This window comes from Haliaeetus albicilla, chromosome 6 (assembly GCF_947461875.1).
Source record: "Haliaeetus albicilla chromosome 6, bHalAlb1.1, whole genome shotgun sequence".
Classification (NCBI taxonomy): Eukaryota; Metazoa; Chordata; class Aves; order Accipitriformes; family Accipitridae; genus Haliaeetus; species Haliaeetus albicilla.
The window spans coordinates 19,589,268-19,614,548 of NC_091488.1; the positions used below are offsets into that span (position 1 = coordinate 19,589,268).

Consider the following 25,281-nt stretch of genomic DNA (forward strand, 5'->3'; position numbering starts at 1 on the left):
GAAGTACCAGAAGCTGTTTGAAGTTTTCTGTATACCAGGCACTCAAAATGATTCTGTTTCTAGAGGTGGCTGGTGCTTTATATGGCTGCCTGGCATTTATGGATCATCCTTCTTGGAAGGACATCTATTATTGCTGCTGTATCCTTATGATTTCTGTTGAGTTAGGATTAAGAAAAAAATGTTGGAATCATGTTTAAAGTCAGGAGTAGTAATAAAAGGAGCAGCCAAAATCAGGCTTTATTCTGTCACTGATTTCACTTTCAATGCTGTAGCTATAAAAAAACCCCCCAAAGTAGTTGTTTCCAGCTATCGTTTTTAGGGCAATAATCAGTGTTGCATCTGGACAAGAGGGCAGAGAGTTTTCTTGTTTACTCTACTGTGAATTTCCATGTGTGCCTGCTAATAGTTCCTATATAAATGCCCGATAATGTCACCATTAGACATTTCCCCCCATTGTACTTGGGGAAGAAAGACTGGGAAAATCTTCAGGTGAGAAGTGAGCTTTAAGTAAATGTGAGAGTCTGGATGGCTTTAGTCTGTTTCCTTGCTGTAAGAGGATCATTTTTGTCAATGATTGCCTCAGTTGGCCGAGGCCAGCAGCTCCGGGGGAATGGCGACAAGTTCCTGCCCAGCGCGGCAGGCCCTCCTCTGTGACTACCCTGCCTTCCCAGGTGCCCTGGCATCATAGGTATGAGGCTCTGCAGTTGGAGCCAAATAATAATGAGAGTGATGGTTCATCTAGCTTGGAGGTGTCACTGAGGTTAAGTAGGCCTATGCCCTGTGTCAAAACTGCTTCCATAAAGAAAGAAAGACGGGTCGTTGTCATAGGAGACTCCCTCTTGAAGGGAACAGAAGGCCCGATATGCAGACTGGACCCACTCCTTAGGGAAGTCTGCTGTCTCCCTAGGGTCCAGGTTAAAGATGTGAAGAGAAAGCTTCCTACCCTGGTATGGCCCTCAGATTATTATCCATTACTGATTTTTCAAGTAGGCAGCAATGAATTTGCAACAAGAAGTTCAAGGGCAATCAAGAGAGACTTCAGGGCCTTGGGGCAACTGGTTAAGGGATCAGAAGCACAAGCAGTATTCTCTTCCATCCTTCCAATTTCAGGGAACGATGAGGGATGAAACAGGAAAAGCCAGCAGATCAGTATCTCGCTCCAGACCTGGTGTTGCTGGCAGAAATTTGGGTTTTTTGATGATGGATTGGTTTACACAACACCAGGCCAGCTGGCGACAGATGGGGTACACCTGTCTCAAAGGAGGAAGAGGATCTTTGCACAGGAGTTACCAGGGCTCAGTGAAAGAGCTTTAAACTAGATTTGAAGGGGGGAAGAGATAAAACCAGGCTCACTAGAGATAAGCCTGGGGGCAGCATGCCAGTGTTTGAGGGACAGCGTGCTAGCGAGGTTCTTTGGTCTGCTGTCTTAGTGGAGGTAGGGGATGGAGATCCATGGGGCAGCAAAGACATAAGGGTTATTGATGTGTTAGACGAAAGCACCTGAGAATGATCATGTAGGAATTAGGGCTTCTCCCTGCAAAGAGGTGGCAGGATCAATAGCCCAACTGAAGTGCGTCTACACCAGTGCATGCAGCATGGGCAACAGACAGGAGGAGCTGGACGCTGTTGTGCAGCAGGAAAACGATGACATAGTTGCCATCACAGAAACACGGTGGAATGACTCGCACAACCGGAGTGCTGCAATGGATGGCTATAAGCCCTTCAGAGAGGATAGGCAAGGAGGGAGAGGTGGTGGGGTAGCCTTGTATGTTAGGGAGTGTTTTGATTGTCTAGAGCTTAATGATGGTGATGATAGGGTTGAGTGTTCATGGGTAAGAATCGGGGAAAGGCCAACAAGGCAGATACTGTGGTGGGAGTCTGTTATAAACCACCCAACCAAGATGAAGAGGCAGATGAAATATTCTGTAAGCAGCTGGGAAAAGTCTCACAATTGCTAGCCCTTGTTCTCTTGGGGGACTTCATCTTACCAGATATCTGCTGGAAATACAATACAGCAGAGAGGAAACAGTCTAGGAGGCTCCTGGAGTGTGTGGAAGATAACGTCCTGACACAGTGGGTGAGTGAGCCACCTAGGGAAGGCACCCTGCTGGACCTGTTGTTTGTGAACAGAGAAGGACTTGTGGGTGATGTGATGGCTGGAGGCTGCCGTGGGTGTAGCAATCATGAAATGGCAGAGTTTTTGATCCTCGGAGAAGTAAGGAGGGGGGTGAGCATAACTGCTACCTTGGACTTGCGGAGGGCAGACTTTGGCCTGGTTGACATAGTCCCTTGGGAGGCAGTCCTGAAGGGCAGAGGAGTCCAGGAAAGCTGGACATTCTTCAAGAAAGAAATCTTCAAGGCCCAGGAGCAGGCCATCCCCATGTGCTGAAAGATGAGGTGGTGCGCAAGAAGACTGGCCTGGCTGAACAGAAAGCTTTGGCTGGAACTCAGAAAAAAATAAAAGGAGTTTATAACCTTTGGAAGAAGGGGCAAGCAACTCGGGAGGACTACAAGGATGTCGTGAGGTTATGCAGGGAGAAAATTAGAAGGACAAAAGCCCAACTAGAACTTAATCTGGCTACTGCTGCAAAAGATAATAAAAAATAATTCTATAAATACATTGGCAACAAAAGGAGGGCTAAGGAGAATCTCCATCCTTTATTGGATGTGGGGGGAAACATAGTGACAAAGGATGAGGAAAAGGCTGAGGTACTTAATGCCTTCTTTGGTTCAGGCTTTAGTAGTAAGACCAGTTGTTCTCCGGGTACCCAGCCCCCTGAGCTGGAAGACAGGGATGGGGAGCAGAATGAAGCCCCCATAATCCAAGGGGAAATGGTTAGCGACCTGCTACACTACTTAGATACACACAGGTCTGTGGGGCTGGATGGGGTACACCCAAGGGTGCTGAGGGAGCTGGCAGAAGTGCTCACCAAGCCACTTTCCATCATTTATCAGCAGTCCTGGCTAACTGGGGAGGTCCCAGCTGACTGGAACTTAGCAAATATGATGCCCATCTACAAGAAGGGCCAGAAGGAGGATCCAGGGAACTACAGGCCTGTCAAGTCTGACCTCAGTGTTAGAGAAGGTTATGGAGCAGATCATCCTGAGTGCCATCACAGAGCACATACAGGACAACTGGGTGATCAGGCCTGGTCAGCATGGGTTTCTGAAAGGCAGGTCCTTCTTGACTAACCTGATCTCCTTCTGTGACAAGGTGACTTGCTTAGTGGATGAGGGAAAGGCTGTGGATGTTGTCTGCCTAGACATCAGTGTGCCCAGGTGGCCAAGAACACCAACAGCATCCTGGCTTGTATCAGAAATAGTATGGCCAGCAGAAGCAGGGAGGTGATTGTTTCCCTGTACTTGGCACTGGTGAGGCTGCACCTCTAATACTGTGTTCAGTTTTGGGCCCCTCACTACAAGAAATACATTAGGTCCAGAAAAGGGCAACGAAGCTGGTGAAGGGCCTGGAGCACAAGTCTTATGAGGAGCGGCTGAGGGAACTGGGGCTGTTTAGTCTGGAGAAGAGGAGGCCCAGGGGAGACCTTATAGCTCTCTACACCTACCTGAAAGGAGGTTGTAGTGAGGTGGGTGTTGGTCTTTTTTCCCAAGCAACAAGTGATAGGACAAGAGGAAATGGCCTCAAGTTATGCCAGGGGAGGTTTAGGTTGGATATTAGGAAAGATTTCTTTACTGAGAGGGTTGTCAAGCATTGGAACAGGCTGCCCAGGGAAGTGGTTGAGTCACCATCCCTGGAGGTATTGAAAAGACATGTAGATGTGGCACTTAGGGACACGGTTTAGTGGTGGACTTTGCAGTGTTAGGTTAACAGTTGGACTCAATGATCTTGAAGGTCTTTTCCAACCTAAACAATTCTGTGATTCTATAAGCACTTACAGTTTATACCAGTGTGTTAAGGGATGGTGCCACAGCCAGTTAGTTCTGGACAGTTGTATCACTGTCCAGAAGCCTGTCCTTAGAATAATTTGGTGGATTTAATTGATTTTCCACACATTCCCTCTTCCATAGCAATATAAGTCTCAAGTCTGCATATTAATCAATACTGCATAAAACATTCAAGTTTCTTGAACGCCTTGTGTTTTTGCTGAAACGTGTTGAAAGCTCAGGTGGTAACACACAGGATTACTGCCAAAAAAATTTCTGGTGCAAATGGAAATTTCAGGATGGGGAGCTTCATTACGATGGCTGCTTGGAGGTGGACCCAGGCTCCTTTTTGATTCAGTTGTGGGGTAGCCAGATGAGCCCAAGTTTGATGCCGGTGTGTGACCTGTGCGGTTAGCAGCTGATGCAGCCTGCAGTTTGCATCACGCTTCCAGTCCAGCAGCTCTGGGGCAAGCCCCTGGGGGGACAGGCAGGGTGGTATGGTGTTATAAAGGGACACAGAGGTTAGCTTGCTTTGTTGCCTTGGGTTAGCTTCAGTTTTCAGATTCCTAATCATTTCAAGCTTGTGTTTTCACTGTGTGAGGCATACTTGTTTCTTCTTCTGCATATTGTCCTTGCTGCAAGTTGGTGTTAATTAGGCCACCACTTATATCTCGTTTTTGCTGACAGGCAGTTTTCGCACAGACTCTTGCAGTGTGTTGCTGTGTATGGCTGGTCAGTCTCGTGTAGTGCCAGCTCAGGCTCGGGTGCTTGCGGATGCCTCTTAATTGATTTGGCCTCAGTGCGACCAGATCAAATGTTGCTCTGCGTGATCTTGTTACATTCAACATCTTGTAGCTTATGCCAAGTGTTTTGATACCTGCCTGACCGCAGACGAGTTTATTTTCTGCTTTTTGTAATTTGTTTATGATAAGCTGAATGGAGAATTAGAAAACAGGTAATGTTTCTGTAAAAAAAAAAAAAAAAAAAATCTGCATGATCCATGTACTTCATGTACATGTACTTCAGTTACATTTGTGTGGTAGCTCAGAATTGATTGTCTCAGCCCTTCACCCTGCTGGTGGAAGAAGATCAGGCTCCCTGGCTGGATTGGTGACCCAGTTCATCACTCTCCTGACTTTAGGAAGCTAGCAGTCCCTGGGATTGTCTAATAGTCAACACCGTTCTTCAAACCAAGAAGTCAACAGAAGACCCACTTGGAGTTGGTCTGTGTTGAGATGAGTGTTTCGGTTTATAAGAGGCTTCTGTAGCTTCAGTGGCAGCTGGTTTCGTGGGGAAGCATTGTTCCATTCTGGGGAAGCGAGTGATGCTCCTCATTGGTGTGTTGATCTGGTCAGGTGAGGAGTGTTTCACACTTCACCTGTGGGTTTGTGTGGGACACTATCCTGATGTTACTGTTTGTTTTGTTTGTGAGAAAATAATTCCACCTTTTACTCTTAAACTTGCATCCTTGGCAAACTCACTAGAGGTCTATATTCCCCAGTGGATTTTGCTGATGTATGAGATGGAGTTGTCATTGCTGTGCTGGTGTATACATTATAGCAGTCTTGTTTGTGCAGGAAAAATAAAAGGTCTTTTTTCTTTCTTTTCATCTACCTCTTCCTCTCTTCCCTGCACAAAGCTCAGAGATGGGTATTCTAGACAGCCCATGTACTGATTTTTATAAGGAGTAATATTGGCTTTGAATCTTCAAGTTTGTTATTATTAAAAGTAACTAACTTTTTCTTCGATCAGTTAAGGGGGATGTGGAGGGAGGCTACAGATCCAAGAAAACAAATTAATATTTTGAATGAGATCTTTTCTGCAGGTGTTATGTAGAGCTGTTGTATGTGTGATGTACTTTTTCTTAAAACTTTAAAACAAGGATTTAATTGCTGGCAATTTCAAACTAGGTTTGGTTTCATGGCCTCAATGAGTTTCTGCAAATGAGATAGTTTGGGAAGGAAATTATTTTGGTTAATTGTATTAAGGTCTGCACTGAATTCATGCAGAAACATGTCAGTATTGGTGAAAATGTGGTGTTCATTTCTGATATCTTGATTGTGAATGTTTATTTAAAAAAAAAAAAATATTGAATGGAACATCAATGAACGATTTTTGCTGTGGACTCCAATTATAGTTCCTGGAACTAGCTCCTGACAGCCTACTTCATTCTAGGTCTTGCATTTATTTTTGTATTCCTTGAAGCTTAGTAAACACTTAAATTGATACTGTGTTTGTGTTTTCTCTGCCTCAGTATGTTTGTCCATAACAAATGGTTTCCAAAACTGAATGCAGTATTTTAGCTTGACTAGTAGCAAATGCTTTCTGTGATGCTTTAATCTTACATTTCCACCTTTCAAGAGTCAACAGAACTGCCTGGATAAGGCTTGAAGGTGGAGTGGGCTAAAAGGGGAAAAAGCATGAGTGCTTTCCCTTCCTCTTCCCTTCCCCTCATCTGGTGTCCACTCAGTCTTGTCCCCCTCTTCCTTATCGTGTTTGCTCTCTGAGAAGGCCCTGAGTTGGCTTCTTCTGAAGGGACCTGTTGTTTTAGTGAGTATTTTTCTTACAGCTGCTCCCATTTTACTAATGGCAAGAAAAGAAATGTCCTGCTGTTGTAAAGGCCTCGCTTTCTGTCCATTGTAAACTGACCTGTGCAAAGAGAGAGGAAGAGCTTCTTACCTTTCCTTTGCACACATGCATTTTTTGTATGATGATGTAGTAAAGGAATTATGTGTGCGGGTTCTGAATGAAAACATCAGCCATGTACTGATCTCTTCCAAGAGTAAATGCTTGGGTTTATTTGTATTGTGCTGGAGACCTGGGATGTGTGAAAGACTGGATGGCAGCTGGGACAATGCAGGTTTTGTAGCCATGTACTATTTTCAGTAGAATAAAGAATGGGGGAAGGAGTGCTCAAATGGTGGTCTGAAGAAGCTATTTGGTAAACAAAATTGATTTGAGGTTGTTAACTGTTGTTAATTGCTGTTAACTTTCAAGTGGGCTTCACATCAAATTTTAGCTATAGTAAATTGCATCGTAACTTTGATTATTTTTTTATGACAGTCTTTGCAAACTGTTTAATATATAGATAGTACAGTAAAAATAGTTCCATATCCCCAAATCTAGATTTACAGAAGTAGTTTTTTAAGATATTTCAACCCCTCTGATTAAAGTTTCTGCCTTCCTTAGTGGCACGTTCTGAGTGAAGTGATGCCAGCATTGGGCAAGTCATGATGGGGTGAAGGCACTGATTATTTTTAACAAGCTTGCCACCTTAATGTAGAAAGCCAAGTAATGTACTTACTGTACTGTGAAGTAATGTTTGAGAATTAATGCAGTCTGTCTGCATAGCTGCATCGCCAAGGGATGCCCCTCCTGGAGGGGAGGCGGGGGTGAGCCCTCCATGGCCGTGCTCCCTGTGGGCTGCAGGCACCATATGCTGCCCGCCATGGTGCCAGCCTCTGCAATGGCCCTGACACTTTGTGCTATCTGGACTTCTAAAAATGACTACTTAATTTTTCTAGTAAAATAAAATATTGGTTTGGGAGAGTGGAAAAGACATCCTTTTGGGGAATCTTACTGTAGGAACATTTCTAGGTCTGTCCACCTTGCAGCTCTGACCCAGATTTTCAGCATACTTTGGCAATACACAAGCACAGAAAGTGTGATCTAAACTCTTGCAGGTCTTTAATTCAGTCTCCTCTTCAATGGCCATGGTGGCTTTTCAGTGGTTCAGAAGATTGTTTGGACACCTCTTATTAAAGCTTCTTCAGTTTCCCTCACTGCAGAATACTTTGCCAGTGACCTGAATGGTCCTGAACCTAGAAAAGAAACTTAGTGGTGGTTTTGTCCCTCCCTTATAGCTGCCTCTGAAACCATCTTCATATTGCTGTTCCTGTACCTTGTTATTTCATGCAAGCCCTAGTGCAGGAGATCAAACAGTTTTTAGTGCTTCAAGTGTTGCTGTATGTATAATCATACACATCCGTTGTGTGATCATTGAAATGGATTTATAGCATCTGTTTATTCAGGCTAATTGCTTTTGACAGATTTTAATAAGAAGTTTTGAATCAAGAGTGGGTAGATACATGTTTGGACAGCTTGTATCTTAGAAATAAGAAAGTTGCCTGAACTAGAGACAGAATGTAGTATCTGTGTGAAGAAGAGAGTTTTTCAAGTCCTTTGAAAACAGCCCAAAAAGGTCTGGTGACCACCCTGAAACCTTGCAAACATCAGAAAAAAATGGTATACAATCCCCTATTTGTTTGAAAAGGCTAAAAACTGATGGCTTGACATTTAAAACGAACCTTCATTTAAAGTTATTCTGTTATACAGTGTGGGAAGAAATGTGTGTTGTAGACTCTAAATTTGTCAGGCAAACATATTCTGAAGATATACTGAGATGGTGAAAGGCATGGATATGGAATCCACTTCACTATGAATGTGTAAGGACACACCTGGTGAAAACAATAACTCTGTTTGTCCTATTAAAAGCAGAGAGATAGTTGTATAAGAACTAAAATCCTCACAGTAATTCGCATTTGGAAATCAATAAGATGAACAGATGTTTGCCAAGGTCAAGATATGTCAAGGAGAGGAAAAATCCCAATGTGGTATTTTATCAGTACTTAATGCTCTTTGGAGCCTGGGATGAGCTCATTGCTGTACTTCACTTCTGAAAAGTAGCAAGTGGTTTTTATTGTGATTTGACACAACTGAGTTCACTTCTCAAACTTTATTATGCTGATGTGAATTAAAACGCTTGAGTATGTCTATATCGTGTGATGAATTACTTTGTTTGCTTTTCACATTTGAAAATAATAGGTTGTTTATGTAAAAGTTGTGGGGTGTTTTTTGTTTGTTTGTTTGTTTTAAGGGAAGTAAGTAAGGCTTTGCAGGCGCCCGCAGTAGGTGCTGAGCCTGTCCTCTGGAAGTCAGGCTATTCAGAAACCAGTACATGAGATCAGGTGACTGACTGCTTGAGGTCTGTCCTAAAGGCTGTGTGATCTGCGGTGAGTGCATCTAGAGCAGAGGAAGTGCATCAAGTGACTATTCTTACAGCTTGTCTGAAATATTAGTAGTCCTTGACTGTTACCATACTGTCTCTTAACCTTATTTTGTTAATTAGATTTGATGCTTATTTTTCATCTTGTATGTAACAAAAGAAAATGAAAGTATATTTGAAACTAAGTATGTGTTCTTCTGACAATATTCTTGATTACCTTGAAGCAGCTTCAGCTCTCCTCGTAGTGTAACAATACAAGTAAAGAGCAATGCTGGTGTTACTGGATGATATTCTCTATTATGTTAGCAGAGGGAAGAACGACATAATGTACACTGGCTGACCCCAGAGAGCAAGGATGAAAGATAATGTGACCATGTCAGCAAAAGGGAAAACTGTGCTGTTGAGGGACTCTTAAAAATTATTCACTTTTCAAAGTAATGTGGTTGTGGGTGATTTGCCAATATAGAGCTATACCATCAATAAAGACCCATTGGTATGCATGTATACTGGGAATATAATACTAGGAATCGCTTTATTTTCAGGAAATGCTCAGTTTCCTGTCCTGCATTGTGTGGAGCACCTCATCACTGTAAACTAAATGTGATGATGAACACTTAGCTTGGCTCAGCCTAGGCTGGGCGCAAGTAAGGGAGCAGCTGTGTTCTCTCCGGAGTGTTGCCAGGGCTTCTGGAGCCAAACACTGTGCTGCTGCTGTGCTGCTTTAAGCTGAACCGTCCTGACATCTCAGCAAACACTGGGAAGCCATGCCCGCCTTCCTGAGCTTGTGGGCAGGAAAGGGAGAGCTGGGGGAAGGCTGCTTGCTTAAAGCTCGCTGTCAAGCTTGCCTCTTGCTGGAAGGTGGTAGTTACCACCTGAAGGAGAAGGACCCTAAGCTCCTGTGCAAGTCTCTGACGTTTTCGGCTAGCTTGGGTTTGAAAGCACTAAGCAGTTCTGTATGAAAGTAGTGCTTGAGATGGTCCCAAGGCTGACATGAAGCTGGAGACTTTACTACTTGGACATTTTGGCTCTGTGATGCACTTTCAGGCCATCTTTTTAAATTTTTTTTTTTTTTTTTTTTTTTTTTTACTTCCCCCTTGGCATTTTCAAGGAATTCTGCCAAAGTTATTGGGGCTGGTATTCTGAGCTCTACTGCTTCTTTCAGCAACTGAACAGGGCTGGAAATGGGAAGGAGAACATGGAGTCATCTGATGGTGGGAAATAGGAGGGCAGCTGTAGGCTGCTCTGGAATTTCTTAGCCTGTGTGAAACCTAGTTGTATAAGACATACCAGATTTAAAGGTTTCTTGCCCCAAGATTGAGAGAGTGAAAACACATGTGTGCAACTGTCAGAGAGCACATCATTCAGAAGGGGAAAAAACATCCAGAGAAGAGGCTGCGTTGCAGCTTGGGCAACTGTTTTGTCAGTGTAGGTCATAAGCAATTTTTAATATCTGCAAATAAATCTGTGAGGAGAATTGGAGGAGAAATAATATGTTATGTGTTGCTGCTCTGTAGTGTTTAGATCATGGATAGCTTGTGTAGAGCATATGCTCTACATCTAGTACTCTGGTCAAATTCCTGATGAGGGGTCAGCATCCCTGCTTAGAGTCCTTAGGCGTTGCATCAAATGAAATAAAATAAATGGTATTTCTGCTTTCACTGCATGTTGTGACCTAGCTAGTCTTAAATAAAAGTTGACAGCCATTGTGCGTGTTTCTCTATTAGTGAGTAGAAATAAGGTTTCCTGTACTCCCCTTACGAGGCATCATTAGCGTTCAATGGGACTTTCTGTAGTAGAGCTCCCGGCTCAGTAGCTGAATAGAGTTTTTTCTTCCTCTCTGTGGTTGGAGAGTGTGTGACATCTTTCACAGTATAACTCATTCTTATTACATCTCAATAAAACAACAAGTGGGAGGTGGGAAAGCATAGTATTGTTTCTTTGTGATGATGGTTATCAGAATGCTACAGCTGATGAGTTTTAAAAAAGCAAGATGTTTTATTAATCTTCCAGATTATTAATTTAAAAGACAAATAAAAAATTCCACATGTAAGCCACTGTTTGAAGGATTTATGTGTTCAAAACAGCAATAATATAATGGAGGTATTGAAAAATGAGTGGTTTTTGTCTTGAAGTATGTGGTTCCAACATGATTAAAGAAACTGGAGATTTTTCTTCACCCCTCCCCCCCCTTAGGAGAGGCCTAATGCTTTGGTTTTTTAATACTTAATGATCTGTAGTAATTTTAGCCTACTTCTTGGTAAGGAAATAGCACTTTACTATGTCATCTTATTTGGATCAGTTCTCTCGTATCTGATAACAATAGTTAACAATTAATAATCTCATTTATCTGCATCATTTGAGGATCTGAAAGTGCCTCAAAGTTCATCTTAATCTCTTTCATAAAAGTCTGTTAAATTCAATTAGTATGAATTTGAAATAGTCTTTAAGGATGCTCCTTTTGAGTGCAGTACTTCTTATGAGCCTTCAAATCACATGCATGTGAGCATCTCTCTTCTGTTCTCACTGTTGTCAAGATTAAGAGCAGCTGCTGTTAGTGAGTGGACCTAGCAGAGGACTCTTGGGAGTCCTTAGTATGGTTAAAAAAACCCCAGAAACTCTCATTCTGAACAGTTACTTTCTCTATCCTTGTCTGAATGTGAGATGTTTGTGCAAGTTTCTGTTAACCATAATAACAGCATGTCTTATAATGGAAGAGTAAGAGCTGTCTGGCACAATTTTTTTCATGTTTCAAAGTTTTGCATAACTAAACTTGCATGAGATACGTACTGCTGCATTATTAGGAAGTTACTATAAGAATACCATGCTGGAAGAAAGTCCTTGGATTTACAGGATCTAGTCTCCTCCCAGACCTAAGCAACAGTCTGGATACTGCCATTTGCTGCAGGTTGTGGTACTCCATAGAGCTCAATAAGATCAGAAATCCAGAACCCATGCTAGTAATATGCATTGTGAATAGGAAAGAGGGAGAACATCAACAGGGTACTCCGCTGTCTTTTCTGTGTTAACATTCAAAACATTGAAATTGGTAAGGCTTTTTGTAAAGACCATCTGTGGAAGAATTCAGATGAAGGCTGTGTCTTTAAACGTACATTTTTAGACACAGAGAACAGTTGCTGTAAGATACCACAGGTAAGGTTTGGAAATTTAATCAGAAATGATTCAGAAAAATTAGTGTACTTCTGTAGCATTGGCTTTCATGTATTGGGCAGTGTGGCTTGGAGGTTTTTTTCTCTTGTCCCACATTGCTTCCTACATATTAGTTGCTTTTTTTGTCATCTTGTGAATTGCATAATGAATTTTGGAAAGTCGTAGGCTTACCATAATTATCCTTTTCTCTGGTTCTTGTGTCATTGGAAATTGATTTGATTTGAGGCTGACTGAATTCCCTTAAGTGCAATTTTGGGTCGTTTTGCTTAGTTTTTCAAGCTGAAGAGTTGTGTTCTATTGAATAACTGGCTTGCGTGGTCAAGCCAGTAACTCCTTTGGTTTATTATTTCTAATAAGATTAAGACTCCTGTCACGATTGTGCAGAGTGTATGTATAAACCTGTTCAGTGATCCCTGCTAAAGGGAGAATTTGTGCTGTGACCCATCATGCATTACTGTTGCCCAGCCTGCTGAACAAAGCTGTTGGGTTATTTCTGTGAGGACTTCCCTCTGTCTTCATCTGTTTGTTCTTTTTCCTTCCTCCTGTTTCTTGCTTGCAAGTTCTGGGAAGGAAGAGTTTCTAGGTTTTGAGTGTTAGCACAATGACATGAAGTTCATGTGCATGGTGTGCATAGTACAGTAGCATTTAATGAGTAAAACAACATGCAAAGTGAAAATTGTAGAGGGGAAACCTGAAACGTGCCCAGTTGAGAGAATGATGGAATATTTAATTCTACCCCAAGCTGTAGAATTCTCTGCCTTTTTCTGTTAAGCACTTCTGAAGGTCTGTTTCTTTATTACTTAGGTTTTTATCATTAACATTTTATGTATGTAATAATGATGGACTTGTTTTTGGTGTGGTGGATGAAATTAAATAAACTGTCTGTCTACTAGAGCCAGAAAGTGGAGAGATGGAGAAATGGCTTCATCTTGAAAGCCGTGAGGGTTGGGTATAGCATCAGAGGTTGAAGGCCAGACTTTCTTTCTATAAAGTGCAGCATGATTATTATGAAAAAAATCATACTTAGAATTTTTATTACAAAAACCTGTACTGAACATGGAGTAGCTGCTCAAAAAAGAGCAGCTGGGTGCCCAGTGATGTAGAAAAAGCTTGTGTCTAGTGTGACAGTAGGGTTTGGGTGGGGGTTTTTTAGTAATGGGTGACTCAAGTACCCTAAAAACAGATCCAGGGCAGGATCTGTTTCAGCATGGGATGTCTAGTAATGCTGTATTAATTCCTTTAGCACAGTATTGCTGTTGTGGAGAGGTAGAATTTCATACATTTTTCTGGAGGAAAGATTGAAGGACTGGACCTTCAATTCAACTCAAAATGAATCAAAATCTGTCAACCATCTATTTGACTCTGTCATGTGGCAGCTAGGATCAGACTTCTGTACATGCCTTGAAAGTAATCTAGGTAATTTGCTATGTTGTTTAATCCTAGTATTGAAAGATTAGTTCCTTCTGACTTGCCCATATTGGTGTTTTTGTCAGCTAAAAAAAGGTTTGTCTAATTAGAGATGTGTTGGCATCCTGGGTAGCATAAATAATATCTCAAGAAGGATCTTAGGGATGTGCTCTTCCTTGTAGCAGTCAGTGAGTCCTCACCTTGCCAAACACTAATGGTTAAAGTTAGCAAATGCCAGAAATATGTTGTTAATTCATCTTCGCATTGTTTCTGGAATGAAATTGGGAAATTGTTATTTTTATTAATAATAATAATTTTAGTAAGCCAAACCAGTCGGACAACTTCGTGAGAAGACTGTGAGTCACAGGCTTGCCGCCTGGGCAGAGAATAGTTCTGCATCAAATGAAGACGAGAGGGACTTTTGGCATACGCATGGAGTGCTGCAACAGTGCAAAATAGCTGAAACACTTCATGTTAAAACTAGTGAGTAACATCAGACTTCTCACATGGCTCTGTTCAGATGTTTGTGGTTCAGCCAAATGGCAGCAGAGGAGGATACCATTCTGCATAGTTTGAAGAATAACATCAGCAACGTGGTCTGTGGAGCAGTTACTTTAGCAGTGTAGTTTGTGCCTCTGTGTTGAGGGCAGATAATTAACTGTATGGAAAATAAATAATAATGAGAATAAAATATCAACCTCAATGCTTCCTTTGAAATTAATTTGATGCAGGGTGGGGGTCCTGTTTCACAAGGAAAATTTCAGCACTTCTGGCTCTGGTGAATTTCTGCTTGGGTAGATAAGGGTTTTTTCAGTCAGACTAACACAGGAAAAATATGCTGAGCAGATGGATTGCAGCTTCTGTTCGTTCTTGGAGGAGCCTACAAAATGCACTGTGTATTTCCTCCACTGCAATAATAATTCTGTAGGTTTAGAGTAATTAGTTCAGTAGTTCAGTGTTGTCTTTCTATGATAGGAAAATGATGTAAGCCTACAAGATTTTCCAAATCTGGAAAATCTGGTATCTCTTTTTCAAGGAACTTTGTTTCAGGAAAACTCAGGTGCCTTGTATACTTTAACTCACTTTGTCTAATTACTATATTGTCAAAAATATAGGATGTTAGCACTGTGAAATAAATCAGTCATATGAAAGTCATGCTTGGAAGTGCAACTTGGCTATTGTGGTTTTCATACTGTTTTTTTAAAGTTTTTATTACTGTTATTATTTATTTAGAAAGTTACAAGTCCAAACATTTAAACAGAGATGTTTGAAATAATTTTGTCATCAGTTCTGGGACTGTACTGTAAACAAAATCTGCTGATTTGCCCATATGGGCATCCTATGTAGGATCAAAAACCAACAATGCTGAAGTGGTGGTAATTTAAATAATTTATTTCCTTTCTTCCTTCCTCAAAATGCTTCTAAATTGAAGATACGATTCTGTGAGAGGTTGAATACCAATAAATTTTATGGAATGGAGGTAAGATGTAAGCATCCCTCAAATGGAGTAGCATCCTTTTACAAACTATCTTTTTGCAGCCCAGTTTTAGCAGGAAAATTTGGGGGGGGGGAACCCAAACCAAAAAAAGGAGGGAAGATAGTATACAAAAGAATTCTTCTTCCATGAGATGCTTAAACAAATGAGGTGCTGGAAATGTGATGAATGAGATGTGAAGGTATCTTAAAGTCAACAGCTACTTCAAATGAATTCCTGAAAACTGGAGACTGCTATTCTGTTTAAAAATAAGTCAATAAATGACAGAGCACTAACATTTGAGCGATATAGTTCATTTGAGAAACTGACATTGCTCAGATGTTAACTTGTTTATTGAATTTGTTGAACTGGGATTGTTCCTCAATTTTTGACCTGACATATAATTTAAATTTGTTTCATGGTACAGAGTCTGGCTCTGCATCTAGTAATTTTCCTTTTCACGTCCTTCCCAGGTACACATGCATTGAAATAGCTTTAAAATATAACTTACACCAACTTAGGGTACCCTTTTGCAAGAAAAAAGGTGCTTTTAATATAAATGAAAACTAGATCTTATTTAGGGCTTTTTTGTATACTTGCTCTCACCTTGTAGTTTCAGTTTTACAGGAGTGAGTTTCACAGGTATAATAGGAACCCAAAAGTTATTACTGAGCTTGGAATAGTTCTGTAGTCTGTTGTGCTGCTGTGAGATACACTCTTCTTTTTCTTCTATTTTATGTATTTATTTAAGATAAGTGATGGTGGCTCTAAGCATTGGAATAGAAAATACATTGCTGGAATTAGATGGTTTACAATGAGTGTATTTCAGTGCAAAACCTTAATTTGGTTCTGTATAACAGAGTCTTATGTTTGTTTTAGGGTAGTGACAGTCTTTCAGATGTGTTGTGGTTTAAGCCCAACTGGCAGCAAAGCACCACGAGGCCTCTCACTCCTTCCACCTGCTGGGATGGGGAGGAGAAAATATAACAAAAGGCTTGTGAGTTGAGACAAGGACAGGGAGGGATCACTCACCAGTTATGGTTATGAGCAAAAAACAGGATAATGGGAAGTAAAACCAAATCTTAAAAACACCTTCCCCCCACCTCTCCCTCCTTTCCAGGCTCAACTCCACTCCCAGTTCTCTCTACCTCCTTCCCCCGGCGGCGCAGGGGGACGGGGAATGGGGATTGGAGTCAGTCTGTCACGTGTTTTCTCTGCTGCTCCTTCCTCCTCAGGGGGAGGACTCCTCACTCTTCCCCTGCTACAATGGGGGGTTCCTCCCATGGGAGACAGTCCTCCATGAACTTCTCCAACGTGGGTCCTTCCCACAGGCTGCAGTCCTTCATTAACTGCTCCAGCAGGGGGTCCCTTCCATGGGCTGCAGTCCTTCAGGCACAGGCTGCTCCAGCGCAGGCTTTCCCATGGAGTCATGGCCATCTTTGGGGGCTCTGCTCCCCCGTTCGCCTCCATGGGCTGCAGGGGGACAGCCTGCTGTCTCACCATGGGCTGCAGGGGCATCACCTCCTCCATCGCGCCTCCTCCCCCTTCTTCCTCACTAACCTCCGTATCTGCAGAGGTGTTCCTCTCACATGCCAATCCCACTACTCACTGCAGATTCCCCTTCTTAAATATGTTCTCCCACAGGCGCTACCGCCGTTGCTAATGGGCTCAGCCTTGGCCAGAAGCACGTCCAACTTGGAGCCAGGGAAGCTTGTAGCAGCTTCTCACAGGCGCCACCCTTGCGACCCCTCCCCTGCTACCAAAACCCCACCACACAAACCCAAACCAAGGTGATGAGATTTAAATGCAGTATCATAGCATTGCTGCACATGTAGACATACCAAAAGAAATCATAACACTTGTCATATGTATTGGTATCATTGAACACTTCTTTCATCAAACTTGCACACCTGCTGGATTGCATCTTTTTTTTCTTTTTTTTTTTTCCAAATGAGATAGAGGGTATTTAATTCTGACAGGAGCTGGCTTCTTTTTGTTTCTTGTTTATTCTGCTGCTATTAGTCAACACATTATATAGCCATGTAAATTACCAAAGACTTTTAAGATCTAAACGAACAGCTTGGGAGCAAGATTAGCTTTTTTTACTTCCACCTTCATAATGCACTTTTTATTCAGCTTGTAAAATCTTGAGGGGTTTTTTTGGGGGGTGGGAGGGTGTTAAATAAATGTTGATGGTTAACCAACAGGCAAGAAGCTGTGGATTTGTGTCTGGTGACATGAGCCTATATTAGCATGGCATTTGCCTAGTTTGAACAGTAGACTTCTGGAATTGAGCAGTGATCTTCACTTGTAGGGTGCAGCAGACCAGACATAGTCCAGTGGAAGAAACTTGATCTTTCCACTGAGGATAGCAAGCTTATCTCATGTTTTGCTCACTGAATGTGTAAGGCCATGCAGAGAGTCCTTTTATACCCATTTTATTTTTACTTCTGTTCTTTATAGGAAAAAACAGCTATGAGCAGCCCCACTTCAAAGGTAGAATTTCTTTTACTTTGTTAATAGCCATAGAGGAAGCAAACTGCTTTGCATGCAAATTCTTGCTGCTTTAGTTAGCAAGAAACCTTGAATTTCAACCTGAATGTGGTATAAAAGTTTGGAAGAAGCACAGGCGTGGGTTGGAAGGGTGGTATGTTACTTGGTTATGCATAATGCTTCATGATACTTGAACCCCGTTTTAGTTTTTATTGTCAGCAGAAGTCGTTAAACCTTAAAACTGTAGTCATTGACTTCTTGGTTGAAGGGCTGGAACTGGTGTTAGCATTAAAAATGGAAAGCAGGGAGGGATTATTTTAATCATCACCTAAAATAAGGAGGGTATTTGTTGTTCTTGAATAAATTGTAGATATGGGGGTTGTTATTGAATGTCCTCTCCTTGAAAGTAATTGCAAATGAAGCAATTAATACAAATTAAGTACACTTTGAAGGCTTACAAAAGTGGCTTCAGGTTAGTGTTTGCAGAATAAAACAACCTAAATCATAGAAGCCATCTTAGGGTCCTTTGGGGAATGTTTTTTGATACTTTGATGTTTAATAATAGCACATACAAGGTCTGATGCTTGTTTTCATATTATGTTGTAGTCCTTAATTATAAGTTAATAGAGGAGCTATCTGGACTGAAGTTGTGTTACTTTGGTCCCTTGATGGAAAACCTCTTGAGGGTAGAACCTTCCAGCCTGTGTTTTCTGAGTACAACCTTAGTTGTGAACAAAGCCAACCCTTGTTGTTGAAATAGGGATTATGAAGAACTATTAGCAAATACACTAATTACTTTTGTAACTGCAGAAAGCAATGACAGAAAGACTGGATGGGGGGAGGGCTACGCTTTCTGTCTTAAATAATGGTGTTTGATAGGAAAAGACCTTTTGATGTTAAGATGAAAAGGTAATGAGCTAAAAAACTCCAAACAGTTTGTTTTTGTTTTGCTTGCTTGTTAAGGTGTAAAGTATTCCATTTCTTAATTTTGTAATTAGATAAACTTCTTTCAGTCCTCTGTGCTCTGCTACCAAAATCTTTTTTGAGTGTCTTGGAAATTGTATAAATGGCATCCGGCATGCTATGTGGATGTGGAGTGCACAGATGCACAAGAGACTTTGCACCTCTCCTCAATTAGATGTGTTTAAATTACCAGAGCTGGAAGAGGGGAAAGCAGAGGCATCTCTGTACTACATCTTAACTTCGGAAAGAAACAGATTCCCTACATATTAGTCTTTTAATGCTTGTGTGATGTCTTATTTTTTTTCTATATTGTATTTAAGTTTACATTTTGACATCAAATAAATACTTGGAATGACCATTTTCCCTCTCAAAACAAACAGAAAAATACCATGAAACACCTGTTTTCAAAGACAGGCTCCAGTAATTAAACAGTGTCATTCAGGTGGCTTTGCCAGGACTTACCTTGTGTTGTCCTAATTTGACCAGGTTGATAAATTTTTCTTTGACACAATCTGATGGGAAAACAGCTGGATTGTGTCCCTCTTCTTTCCTTATCCAAGGAAGCAGTTAGGTACCCGATGGGCTTTCTCTTAGAGAGTTGTCTTCTGATCCCAGTCTTAAGTGTTGATTCAATTTTTTTTTTTTCCCCCCAATATGCCCACCTAAAGAATGAGTTCTGACTGTGCTTTCTCTTTGAGGGTAGGCAAAATACTGAAAAGTTATACTTGAAAGGCATTTTAAATTTCTTTACTGTCAAATAATATTATAAGCTCTTCAGCATTTAGCTGCTCATAAGAAGGAAACGTAGCAGAGGAGCACACAAGAGGATGCACACAACTGGAGGTGAAATGAGTCTTGCAGCTGGAATTCAGGCCTCTGAAATGCTGAAACTCTTTAAGGGAGGACCTGCTGTCAGTGTTGAGCATTACTGTGGCCATGCATCCTGTCTTTCAGAACTTGTATCATTAGTGAACTTTTGAAAGTTAATAATTAAAAAATGATTAACAATTTAATGATTGTTTTCTATATAAAAAATGTCAGGCTGGTCCTTGAATGTCTTCTGACATATTAGGCTACTGTATTGACTAACACAGAGCTGTAAGTAGTGTACAATCGATTGACGTAATTTTTTTCAGAATCCTGTAGTTGCCATTTTTCAAATTTAGGTAGTTCACTATTATAGAAATTGATCTCTGATCCAGATGTCTTGTGAAAGTGATGAGTAGTGTCTTATTTGGTCTTTGAAAACTGGATATACTGTGAAAACCAAAGCATAACTTCTGGAGTTACCTTGAGACAGTGTGCTAATTGGTCTAACTGTTATTTAATGATTTGCCAAGAGGCAAGAAAAAAAGCATACGCTACTTCTTCAAAGTCATATGCAAAGTAGACAAAATAATATATGATTACAGTTTCATTAATATGCTTGGAGTTTTTACTTTTGCAGAATACTAATAAAGCAAATAGCTGCTGTTAATGTAATTTGTGTCGCATGAGTTACTCTTCGGGAGACTAATCTGCCTGAGAGCTTTAGGATTAGTCAAGGAAAGATTTGCCACTACAGGCATTATTGTAACAAACTGGACTGTAGCTTTATGTTACTCAGCATTACTGTCTAGAAGCTGCTTACCTGTGTAGATTGGTGCTCTAGATCATTTAATTACATTGTAATGCAGATAACTTTTCTTGGCAGGGAATGAATGTAAATGAATTAAACAATTGGCTGTGAAGAAAACTTGAATGATACATAAAATTCTTCACCAACTCACTTATTTTAGCTGGATATACCTTTGATGTGACCAGTGATTCATGAATTCATGTGTTTGAAATGTTATGATAGCGTGTATGGGACAACTCACTTATTACTGCATCTAGTTTTACTCTCCTTTCACTCTCCTGCCTTTTTTTGAGTTGTTTTTCATCTTTCTAAGTGTATATATTTTAAAAGAAGTGCTACTTTTCACCCTCTGAAATACTGTTGTCCCCTTTGTGATGAAACTGCTGTTGGATGTCTCTGTTAAAATCAATAATAGTTCATTAGGTTTTACGTTATCAGTAACTTGTGCAGACTAGAGAGCTCTCTTGAAATTAGTTATCTCAGCTAAGTTTAATCTTTTATTTTTGGCTTTGCTGTGATAGTGAAGCATCATCACGATGCAGTCCCTGGGGAGAAAACCAAAACTGTATTTCTCCCCAAAGTGCTGTGATGCTTGAGGTCTTCAAGACGAACTTGATGGTAAGGGAGAGGGCTGAAGAGAAAGATGTTTCTTGCTCTTGGTGTGGTATGCAATCCGTAAGTGACATTTTTAGTCTCTTAACTGGAGGTGTCAGGGATAAGACTCACCAGCAGTTTCTAGCACACCTTTTATTCCCTGGAAATCTTTTCTAGCGCTGTCCTAGTGAAAATATAGTATCGGTTTTGGGTAAAGCTTAGTCTTCAAATGACAGCATAGCCTAGAGGTGCTTTAAGTACATTAGCTGGAAAAGTTATCAATGTTTAGCTTCCCGAGCTGTTAACTTTGGGAGGGGCAAAAGTCTGTGGCAGAGGCTGCTGTAAGAGCTGAATGTAGAAGATCTGTGTAAACCCACAAGACAGGCAGGTGAGTGTGTTGGAGGTGAATGCTTCTGGATGTTTGCTTGAGAGATGAAATGGTATGCAGTAATTTTGTTAGTCCCTTGCTTACTAGTTTTTGTGCTTTTTCCTACCAATAGATGCTATGCTGAGCATGTGAGCAGAATTACAATGCAAAGGTTGGAAATTGGCCTGCAGGCCTTACCAGCTCAGGATTACTTGTCAAATGAGTTTTTTAAAACATAAGGACCTACTGAAGTGTTTCTAAAACTGGGGTTTGTGTAGGTGGGAGAGACCCCCAGGTTAGAGAGGAGGCACAGCCAGTAAGTGTCAGAGACCCCCACTAGTGCCAGTCCAGACCAAAGGAGCCTGAGAGGCTTCACGTGTCTCTTGTTTTCTCCTCTCGTAACCATCAACCATATAAAACTAAATGGCAACAACGCTTTCTTGAATTCATTGCTTAACATACTGTTCTTAATTTAGGAAAGTCCACTGGATTAAAATAGATGCCATAAAATCAAGGCTACGAGGACTGATCTCTTCCAGGCTCCCTTTTCAGCAGGCCCCTTGGGAATGCTCTTGTGTTCAGTGGTGGGGCACTGGCAAGAGGGGCAGTGTGGTACATCTTGCTACCAAGTTTTGTTTGCTACTTCGCTCTGTTTGGTAAAATTAACAAAAGGCTGTGTGTTTTGTAGGCTTGGTGTGGAGGGCTGCATAGAGAAATTGGAAGAAACCAGACAATGTGGCATCAGAAATATTCTTCTTAACTATCTGTGATTTAGCATAACTAGTTATTTTGGACCAAGAATGGATTTTTAACTTTATGGATTTCGGCTTTTTCCTGTGAATTTTGTCATAGTCCAAGTGATTGCAGAGGAAAATAATATGTAGAAGAGTACGGTGCAATATATAGCTTAGTGCAGTAGCTGCAGGTTTTTGGCCAATGACTGAAAAATTTATATGTTTTCCTTTTTTTAATGTTAGAATCACTGTCAGTCACTGTGTTTATGATTTTCACTCTTGGGAAAGTGGAAGTAACAATGCTGTGAAGCATATGCTTGCAAAATGGACTGAAGGGAAATCTCTTAGTCATACACTCTTAACAGGAGTATCTTGCTCAGGTATTGTCAAAAGGCCCAGCAGAAGCTCTAAATCTAGGATAGGTAAGGCCAAGGTCAGATCTGGTAACGCCCCTGTCCTTAGCCCTTGTATCAAAAAATTCTCCTAGGCTTGACTGTTGTGTTCTGACCATTATCTCTGCAGAAAAGCCTCCATCAACATCAGCTGTTTCTGTGGACTGTGCAGCAAGAGTAATTTCTTGACAAGCAGGAAGCTGCTAATTTTAGAATCAGAAAAAGTGCCGTAGCAGATCAACTTATTTTCTTCAGAAATGAAATATCAGATGGCAAAAATCATGGATTTGAGGCACATTTTATAGAAAGAGCCTTTGTGCCATCTCCTTGCTATCTCAACAATGAGTCTGTTCTCCTGTTAAAACTTTGCAATGTCACTGCAAGTTTCGCAGGTACCATGCTGAAAAAGCAATGTATAAATTTGCTGCTTATACTAAAGGTGAGAGGCTTTCAGTTTAAACACCAGTGGTAGCAAGCAGTAGCCTTCAGATATTAAATAATTTCATGTGTCTTTTTTTTTTTTCTTTTTCCCCTGACCTAAATTTTTTTAAAAGGTGTTATTTTCACTCTGGTTGTTTATAGAAAGTTAATTTGAAAGCTCAGTCTTGCATCTTAGCTGGAGATGTAACAGACAAATCCATTAACTTACTGTCCTTGCTGTAAAGACACTCTTAACAAAGTTCAACTTGGGAAGCTGAGTATTTGAATTATTCATGGTCATGATCTAAATGCTTTACTTGTGTTTACAGTGTCTGTTAATTGCTCTGGTATTTCTTTATGATTAGAAACATTTAGCTGTCCTAATCAATAAGGTGAAGTGCTATGCTGAGCAGTTCATTAGTATGGCCCTGTCAGCTCAAAATATAGAAAGCTAAATGTGATCATGACTTGCTTTGGTAATTACATTATGATGGGAGATGTCATCTCATTTCTGAAGGGAATGAGATTTTAAGTAGGCAGTCATAGGTTGTCATGTTGTTAGAGTTAAATTGATAGCACTCCAAGTAAACAGTCACTCTCTCCGCCCCCCCCCCCCCCCCCCCCCCCCAACTTCAACTGTCTTCATAGCTAAGGCAAAAAGTACCAAAAAGCTCACTATTACAAAGCCGCAAGGCAAGGTCTCCATAAATTTACAACTTAGGATTTTGAGGGGAAAAAAAATTTTAAATTGCCACAGTATGACTGCTGTGTGCTTTATTAATTTAATAGAGATCTCAGTTGGAGGAGCTGACTGAATAGAGCTCGCATTCACACGTCACCTGTGGAATGACTCATTTCTATTTTTATTGAAATTTTTATAGGCTTGTGTTGAATCTATAAAGAAAAAAAGTCATTAATTTGAAGGATTTTTTGCAAGTGTTTGTTATAGATGTCATGTTTGAGATGCTCTCCAGAGTTTCTGAAGATGTTAGAAGGAGTAAGTATGTGATAGCTTTACGATCAAGACAAGCCAGACAAGGTGTCATCCCAGTTATTGGAAAAATCTCTTATTACCCAGTAGAAGGACAGTGATGGTTGACTGTTAAATTGTACAGGGCTTACTTGTTCCAGAGGAGAAGAGAAATTGAGATAGTAAAGGGAAATCTCTGTCGGTAGAAGTGTTCCTGCTTTTTTTTTTTTTTTTTTTTAAGTAAAAGTGTCGTAACATGTTAACATCTTAAAGAGGGCAGGAAAACAAATGTTCTGTCCTTCTCAAAAAAAAAACCCAAAACCAAACAAAACCCAGAAAAAACTTGTTTCAATTGTGGCATTTTAACTTGCAGTGCTAAGCTAATGTGTTAGGGTAGTTAGATGTTGACTCCTGCAATGTTTCTTGGTGTGATTTTTTTTTTTTATTACTGTAGGCATATAAAATTAATGAAGTTTTTTTCTGTTTTTTAAACAAAGGGTGGGGGAACTAAGATACAGGGTTTGCATACCTCTTGTAAGACTGTAAGTCTGTTTCTTCAGTTTCTCATGAATTTTTAAAATGTTTCTAATTTTCCCCTTGAGAAGCCTTCTAGCTAAAAGAATAGAAGTTAAAAACAGATATTTAAACCTAATTGCATACCCTGCTGTACCTTGAATGTGACGGACTCACCTTTGGAGCATGAGGGGCAGTGGAGAGCCATTGAATTCTCTCTTGAGGAAGCTAACCCAAAGAGGAGATTTATCTTTGTGTTGTGTTTCTCAGATGGTAAAACTGAAGCGAGTGCTTTCAGCTTACACCTTCTGAGGTTGGCTACACTGGAGGGTAGAGGGCTGAAAGAAAGAGCTCTACCACCCCAGCCACTGCATTTTAAGGTTCAATCAAAACAAAGCTTAAGTGGAAACTGCTGCTTTTAACCCACTGTCTTTATAAGGCATGATAAAATACAGCCTGTGTGCTTAATGTCTAAATGATCTAGAGAGGGTCTTCAAAAAGATACATTGTGGGGTTTTTTAGGAAACTGTTGGGGAAAACTTGTTACTTTTTTGTTACTTGTTAGTGAACCCCTCCCCCTGTACACCAAGTATGCTTGGAAAATTAAATTTCTGTAATCATGCTCCAAGTCTGCTTGTTGTTCTGCGTTTAGCCCAAGTTGATCAGAAGACAATTTCGGGCCACAAAACAGTTTGGTTACAGCTTTAAACTCCATGTTACACTAGTGTGTTTCGGATTTCTATGAAGACTGCATTTATGGTTCTCAAATCTGCCTGAATTAAACAATTTCAGCCTTTGCTGCCATGGGTGGGTAAGCCTGGAGTTTAGTTCAGGCTTGCTTGAGCTGTTCCTGCTTCGGATGGACTGAAATGTCAGGTGTGAGCTTAAAACTTAATTTTTTTCTTTTTCTTCTCTTTTCAGGTGCCTGCTGATGGAAACACTGGGTTGCTGGCAGAGCCTCAAATCGCCATGTTCTGTGGTAAACTCAACATGCACATGAATGTGCAGAACGGAAAGTGGGAATCGGACCCCTCTGGCACCAAGACCTGCATTGGGACGAAGGAAGGGATTCTCCAGTACTGTCAGGAAGTAAGTCCCATTCTCAGGAACAGCTACGGTGGTTGTTCTTCTGAAGCACCGAGGTGCAGGCACATGCTGGAGAGCTGTATCTGTAGGGACCTTTCCTTTCTTTTTTTTTTTTCTCTTCTGCTCCATGGCTTTTTTGTCCTTTTTAAAGAAGTTCTCTCCAGAGCCTGTTAAAACAGTTCCAAAAATTGG

General features: G+C 40.8%; 1 protein-coding gene across 4 annotated transcripts in view; it reads left to right on the forward strand.

Annotated features, from left to right (window-relative positions):
* The window catches only part of APP (amyloid beta precursor protein), a 233,384-nt gene that overhangs the window by 20,051 nt on the left and 188,052 nt on the right, over positions 1-25,281 (forward strand). For all 4 annotated transcript variants that reach the window (XM_069785304.1, XM_069785306.1, XM_069785302.1 and 1 more), the window contains exon 2: positions 24,925-25,092. In XM_069785304.1, coding sequence (XP_069641405.1) covers positions 24,925-25,092 — 168 coding nt within the window. The remainder of the gene's footprint in view (positions 1-24,924; positions 25,093-25,281) is intronic.